The 7,946-nt window shown below is 35.2% G+C and overlaps 1 protein-coding gene across 1 annotated transcript in view; it reads right to left on the bottom strand.

Annotated features, from left to right (window-relative positions):
* The window catches only part of Dnajc10 (DnaJ heat shock protein family (Hsp40) member C10), a 37,223-nt gene extending 29,368 nt beyond the window's left edge, over window positions 1–7,855 (bottom strand). Inside the window, exons 1-4 of the mRNA XM_010636808.3 lie at window positions 7,836–7,855; window positions 6,612–6,960; window positions 1,741–1,903; window positions 348–398 (exon numbers count right to left, since the gene is read on the bottom strand). Of these exons, the coding sequence (XP_010635110.1) occupies window positions 348–398; window positions 1,741–1,903; window positions 6,612–6,827 (430 nt within the window). The 5' untranslated portion in view covers window positions 6,828–6,960; window positions 7,836–7,855. The remainder of the gene's footprint in view (window positions 1–347; window positions 399–1,740; window positions 1,904–6,611; window positions 6,961–7,835) is intronic.
* Between the last annotated feature and the right edge of the window lie 91 nt (window positions 7,856–7,946).

Genomic DNA, 7,946 nt, shown 5'->3' on the forward strand with positions numbered 1-7,946 from the left:
AAAAAAAAAAAAAAAAAAAAAAAAAAAAAAAAAACACCAAACAGAAACAAAAAAGTATGTAGCATGCTAACTTGACATCTAAACTTGGTCTGAACTGAGGTGGGGCTACCATATTATTCCTACTTCTTTTACTTGGTATACATACTTACATATTTTTTGCAGAAACAGTACTGTTTTTATTTCAGTGTACTGTTTCACAGGCTGCTACAATCACTGTGGAATAGATAGTACATACCTTTCTAAATTTGTGAAAATTTCTAACTTTGGGACATATTTGGATCCAAAAGGATCAGATAACAGACTGGACTTGTACTACTTTTAGAAAACCAATGAGCTCACAAACTTACCAAATTCTCTTCTTTCCAGTGTTATGATTTCAGGATCATCATCATAAATACCTAATTTCAGAAGTACATAAAATTATTAAAAATTCCATAAAATAATTTACCATATAAAATATTCACTATTATTTTAATAATTAAAAAATCACCATACTAATTCTCAGACTTAAATAATATGTGACAAACTAAGAGAAAAAGTCAGCAAATATTCTCAGTGATACATTTAGATAGTGATCTAAAGATACGTGTTTCCTGACATGGCCTGCTACTGCACTGGTAAATTTGTGGGTGAGTGGGTTCCTAATATTCACATACTTTTATCTCTACAAAAACTTTCTACATTTTTAAACACTTTATTTAGAAATAATTATAGAATCACCCGAAGTTGCAAAAATAGTACAGTCTCTCATATATCCTTTTGCCAGTGTCCCCTACCGGTGAAATGCTACTTATTTGTAATATAAAACCAAGAAATAGAAAGTGCACATTACTGTTCATTGGGTCATTTTCAGGAAACATGATTTTTAATAAATCTATCACTTTAAAATGTTTTCGACTATTAAAAAAACTGACAACAAAGATAATTAATAGCAATTATAAATTTTATTTACCATAAAAAAATCAATGTGAGAGAATTTCTCAAAGCTACATAAAACAGCCAAGTAACATTAATAATGGATGTATGCAGGGGTCAGCAAACTTTCTGTGAAGAAGCCATTATAAAATATTTGGGCTTTGAATGTGGTATTTGTCATGAATACTCAACACTCAAATTGTGAAAGAAGCCACAGACAATATGTAAACAAATGAGCACAACTGTATTCCAATAAAAACTTTTAGTCTTGAGAAGCAATTTCTCCAGAAAGTAACGTGAAGTATTTTATTTAGTCTAGTACCAAAGCCTTCTCGGCCTGCATTTGAGGTCAATGAATGAGTATGACAAATGCTGGTTATCTGAACACACTTTTCTGCCTTGATAATTTCATTTGCTTTGCCACCCCTCAGTTCCTTTAACATGTTTCCTCCCTCTCTCTTGCCTTATTCCCGTCAGTAACTTAAACCATTACCAATAAGGATTTTACGTGAAAAGGACAGCATTTCTACTGAAGTAGCCACCATTCAACTTAAAAGTTTAACCTTTGCTGGAAAATCCAAAGTTGTAAAAAACACTTGAAAGGCTTCAAAAGTAAACTTTTCTTATGCAAACATATAAATTTTATTAAACAGTAATTCTTATTTTAAAAATATTAAAACTTAGCCAACACACTTTTTTCTGTACAGTTAATCTCTGTATACTAACCTCCTTTTGAATTCCGTTCCCACAACAAATGAAAAGTTAATCGAGGTGACATATTAACTTTTTTTTTTTTTTTAACTCAGGTTTAAAGTATCACCTTACCAAAATCGTAACGATAATAGTTCCAGCTTTCATACTGGCCTCCTTGGTTATCTTCAAGTCCCTTCTCTCCATATTTATCATACTTTTTCCGTAGATCTTCATCTTTGAGTACTTCATATGCTCTATTTATTTTTAAGAAATCACCATGCGCATTTGGGTTGTTCTGTGAAAAAAATTAGATATAACAAAGTTATTTCAGATGCACAAAATCTCTTCAAAACCTTTATACAATATACACACTTCATTATTCCAGAGATTTGCAGGATACAAGATACCAACATAAAGTACCAGGGATTAAACTCTGGACTTTGTACTTGCGAGGCAGGTGGTGGAACCACTGAGCTAGTACGATGTGATATGAATTAGCTTAGAATAAAGAAATATTTTGTGAGGAACTATCTAAAAAAACAGTAATAGAAATTAAGACTCTTCAAAAGGTTGACAGATACGGCCATGTCATATGTCATCCCTTCTTAAAACTACAGCTGAGACTCTGAAATTCTAAATTTTAGAAGTATTTGTATACCTTGCAAGCATAAGGACCCGAGTTTGATCCCCCGTACCAAAAAAAAAACAAAAAAACACTATTTGTTACTTCCAAAATGGACTTTTGTGGGTAAATTTTAGACAAATGAATTAACTAAAGAAAGTATGCTACTATCCAGCAGATAGTTAAATAATTAGTATCAGGGTAATATTTCAAAGCTGATTCAGAAATGATAGGTTAGTTTTTCAAGAATGTTTTCATTTAAATAATTCTTAGATACAGGCCTACCATTTTTTATATGAAAAATGAAATTTTAAAAGAAAAATTATGAGGGAAAGATAACCAACTAACTAGTGGTGGGGGAGGGGAGCAGTTGTCTTATTTTTGTGGTACTGAACCCAACCAAGGCCCAGAGCCTCTGCACTGAGCCCATTACAATTTTTTTGAGTCAGGATCTCCTTAATTCATTAAGTTGCCCAGGCTGGGCTCGTGATACTCCTGCCTCAGCCTCCCAAGGTACTGGGATTATAGGTATGTGTCACCATATCTAGCTATAAATAACTTTTAAGGAAATATTTTAATCACTCAACTTTATGTAACTGAAATAAAATAAGCCTATTTCAAGAATTCTCCCTAGAAAAAACTGTAACCATGTCCTTTTCGTTAAGAGTTAGATAAAATATCATCAAATTTTATTTATTTTGGTACCTCGGGACCTTGCGCTTGCGAGGCAGGTGGTAGAACCACTGAGCTAAATCCCTAGGCCCATCAAATTTTAAAAAATGTACTTTCTAAAAACTACATTATCAGCAACACAATTAAATGTTTTAAACTGAAAGTATACTGAAAGTATGCTCTCAAGTTTTTGTTTTTTTGAGACAGGGTCTCACCATGTAGTTCAGACTGCTCTGGAACTCACTGTGCAGCCCAGGCTGGTCTCTCACAAGTTTTATTAATTTATAGAATTTTCTGGCACTGGAGATACAGTCCAGAGGCAGAACACTTGCACAGTATGTACAGAATCCTAGGTTGAATATCTAGTACCAGAAACAAAATAAAAAAACTAGAAAAAACAAAACCCCAAAATGTTTGTCTGAGAAATGTCTGTTCATTTCAGAGCCCATTTTTGAATTGATTCTTTGTATTTGGGGCGGTCTGATTTTTTAAAAATTTCTTTATATATTCTAGAGTAGACACCTTGTCTAAGAAACAGCTCCCCCCCCACACACATTTAGGTTATCTCTTCACTCTGTTGGTGGTTTCTCTTGCAGCACAGCAGCTTTTTAATGAGATCCCAGTTGTTGATTCTTTGTGCTAGTTCCCATACTGAGGATTTGTTTATAGTCTTTTCCTATACCAATGTCTTCCAGTGTTCTACCTAACTTATCTTCCAGCAAGTGTTCAGAGTTTCTGTTTTAATATTTAGATCTTTAATACATTTTGACTTTAGCCTAGTACATGGTGAAAGATGGAGGTCTAGTTTTAATCTTTGGTAGGTTGAAATCCAGTTTTTCCAACATAGCTTATTAAAAAGGCTATCTTTCCACCACTGAGGATGGTTGGCTCCTTTGTCAAAGATAAGGTAGCTGAGTATGTATGGCGTTGTTTCTGCATCTTCTAACCTATTCTGCTGATCCTCGGGTCTGTTTCTTTGCCAGTACAACGCTGTTTTTATCACAGTGGCTTTGAGAATAGTTTCAAGTTGGGGACTGTGATGACCAGTCATATCTCTGTTGCCTAGAATGGCTTTTGCTAAACAAATAAAAGCAGCAAATAAATATATGAAATGTTCAACATCACTAGTCATTCAAGAGGTGCAGATGAAAACAATGCTGAGATTCCACCTCCCTGAAGAAAGAATGGCTGCTATCAAGTAACTAACTGATAAATGCTGGGGGATTGTGGGGAGAAAAGGAACCCTTCTCCACTGTTGGTGGAAGTACAGACTGGTGCAACCACTATGAAAATCAATATGGAGATACACCAAAAAACTAGGATTAGAGGTCCCATTTGACCCAACTATACCTCTGCTGGGTATCTTTCCAAAAGAATTAAAAGAAACATACCACAGCAATATATGTGCACCCATATTTATAGCCGCACAGTTTGTAATGGCTAAAACTTGGAAAACAGCCCAATTACCCATCAACTGGAGAGTGGATAAAATGTTGTTCTATAAAATGGAGTACTATTTAGCCACAAAGAATGAAAAAGCTAAATGGATGCATATTGAGGCCATATGCTTAAGTGAAATAAATAGGACACACTTTGAAATACTGAACAGTTTCTCTGGTGCAAAAAGCTCAAAGTGTAAATAAGGTTCAATTGTATAACTGATGTGAAATGTAAACAAAATAAAAAAACTAGAAAAAACAAAACCCCAAAATGTTTGTCTGAGAAATGTCTGTTCATTTCAGAGCCCATTTTTGAATTGATTCTTTGTATTTGGGGCGGTCTGATTTTTTAAAAATTTCTTTATATATTCTAGAGTAGACACCTTGTCTAAGAAACAGCTCCCCCCCCACACACATTTAGGTTATCTCTTCACTCTGTTGGTGGTTTCTCTTGCAGCACAGCAGCTTTTTAATGAGATCCCAGTTGTTGATTCTTTGTGCTAGTTCCCATACTGAGGATTTGTTTATAGTCTTTTCCTATACCAATGTCTTCCAGTGTTCTACCTAACTTATCTTCCAGCAAGTGTTCAGAGTTTCTGTTTTAATATTTAGATCTTTAATACATTTTGACTTTAGCCTAGTACATGGTGAAAGATGGAGGTCTAGTTTTAATCTTTGGTAGGTTGAAATCCAGTTTTTCCAACATAGCTTATTAAAAAGGCTATCTTTCCACCACTGAGGATGGTTGGCTCCTTTGTCAAAGATAAGGTAGCTGAGTATGTATGGCGTTGTTTCTGCATCTTCTAACCTATTCTGCTGATCCTCGGGTCTGTTTCTTTGCCAGTACAACGCTGTTTTTATCACAGTGGCTTTGAGAATAGTTTCAAGTTGGGGACTGTGATGACCAGTCATATCTCTGTTGCCTAGAATGGCTTTTGCTAAACAAATAAAAGCAGCAAATAAATATATGAAATGTTCAACATCACTAGTCATTCAAGAGGTGCAGATGAAAACAATGCTGAGATTCCACCTCCCTGAAGAAAGAATGGCTGCTATCAAGTAACTAACTGATAAATGCTGGGGGATTGTGGGGAGAAAAGGAACCCTTCTCCACTGTTGGTGGAAGTACAGACTGGTGCAACCACTATGAAAATCAATATGGAGATACACCAAAAAACTAGGATTAGAGGTCCCATTTGACCCAACTATACCTCTGCTGGGTATCTTTCCAAAAGAATTAAAAGAAACATACCACAGCAATATATGTGCACCCATATTTATAGCCGCACAGTTTGTAATGGCTAAAACTTGGAAAACAGCCCAATTACCCATCAACTGGAGAGTGGATAAAATGTTGTTCTATAAAATGGAGTACTATTTAGCCACAAAGAATGAAAAAGCTAAATGGATGCATATTGAGGCCATATGCTTAAGTGAAATAAATAGGACACACTTTGAAATACTGAACAGTTTCTCTGGTGCAAAAAGCTCAAAGTGTAAATAAGGTTCAATTGTATAACTGATGTGAAATGGGAAGAAAGGGGCTAAAGGAGTAGGGGAAGTAGGAAGGGTAGGGGAAAGGAAAGAAGGGAAAAGAAAAAAGAGAAAAGGAAAAAATGGAAAAAAAAAGTCTTTGTAAAAAGGGATGGGGATGAAGGGAGGGCAGGGGGAAAAATAAGAACCAAGATACATCATGTAAAGGTACAAGATCCCAATGATGAATGTAACTGTACTGTTTACTTAAAAAGTACTAATAAACTTAATTAAAAAAAAAAAAAAACCAACCCAAAATGAGTAACAACAAAAAAACCCCAAACAAACAAAAACCCTCCTAACTGGTCTGTGGTCATGCACTTTATAAAAAACAGTGACAGTTAAAGCATGTTATTATTACCTATTACTATTATTTTAGCACGATATACCCTGTGAATCCTAAGGAAACACTCTGTTACTCTTCTAAAGTACTTGATCTCAACATAGTTTACTATGAAAACTATTTCTGAGACGTTAATAGTTTTGGGATTAACATTTTAAAAATATCTGTGGGAAAGTAAGTTTGCAAATTAAGAGGCAAGTGTGTATTTGGTATTGATATTCCTTTACACTACTCCAAATAGAACATATTCCTTCTTCCGTTTTAGAATACCAGCTAAAATAGGATTTTAAACATGTATTGCTTGTAAGCATTTTGAACCCTTATTTACAATAATTGAAATATCCAAATGTACTAAAATGTAACAATCAGAAATTTTCAAAAACATTTTACCTACCGGGTTTTTATCAGGATGTAACTTCAGTGCTAATCTCTTAAAAGCTTGTCTTATTTCCCTACTGCTTGCCGTTTTGGACACTCCAAGTAAACTGTAAAAATCCTGATCTGTGCTCACTAAAACGGCCATATACAGTATCAGAAGACAGAGACTGATCCTTTTTAGGTCTCTGATACAGTCATTTTTATGTATCCAGACTCCCATTTTCCTTCTCATACAAGTTCTGACTTAAGCGAACTTAAGACACAATGCTGAGTCCAGCGGGTAAGATACACAAACCCTAGAACTTCAGTCCACATTCCTTCCAGGGTGAGTCAAGCATCAGAAAATCACCTCCAAACATGTTACTCTAAAAAGAAGAAACCAGGTAGTTAAAATATATTTCAAATTAAAAAGCAGTAACATTATCTATCAAACAACACGGTCACCAGTACCATCTCCATTAGATGGCTTGAATGCCCCAGGATCTATTCATTAGTTCCCCTTTTCACACTAGTTTGATACTGAAATAACCAGATTTATGAAATCACTCAAGACAGAGATAAAAGGTGGGACAGCTAGAGCTACAATACTTAAATATAGCACAAGAGCATTTTATACAAATCTGACTAGCATCAGAACACCACGGTGTGAAATAAACTTATTTCCTTCCTCTTTCTACCCAACTTTGTTTTCCTTTTGAACCACCTCTTCCTTTTAAGCACCCAATAAAGCGATTCAATTTTGTTTTTAATGAGATCTCATTGGTAGTAAATGTCCTTTGAGGGGACTTAGAAGGACCCATGTTCTCCCAAAGGGTCTGCACTTTCCACCTAACTCTTTAAAAAGTGTCAGTGAATTACACTGTTGTAATAGATAACTTCCTTAGAAAACAGGCCAGCCTTTCCTGTTTTCCAAGATGCTTACATTTGAATGTGTTTCTAAAAACAGAATGATAATTGCAAGAATCAGCATTAACTTTACTGTCAAGTTCATGTTCAGTATAAACAAAAATAGGAAAAGAAACAAAAAAAAAAAAAAAAGGAGAAAGGAATCAGTTACACACACAGTTCTGCTGGGCAAAATGAGCCATTATTTCACCATATTAAACTAGTACAGTCCTTCAGTTTTCATTTGAAAAATCTACCTTTCCTAGCAAACTCGGTTCCACCTTTCATTTGATCCCGTCTATTTTTAAACATTTCTCCTTACCCTTGAATGTTCTATTCACCCTATCCAAACTACCTTTCTCAAAACGCACTGATGGAGAACAAGAAACAGTCCGCCTGCAACCACCATCCGAGAGCGAGCCGAACCTCGGCCCACACCTGGATGCCGCGTCCAAGCTCGGGCGGT

Source organism: Fukomys damarensis, unplaced genomic scaffold (assembly GCF_012274545.1).
Source record: "Fukomys damarensis isolate Sample0158 unplaced genomic scaffold, DMR_v1.0_HiC HiC_scaffold_26, whole genome shotgun sequence".
NCBI lineage: Eukaryota > Metazoa > Chordata > Mammalia > Rodentia > Bathyergidae > Fukomys > Fukomys damarensis.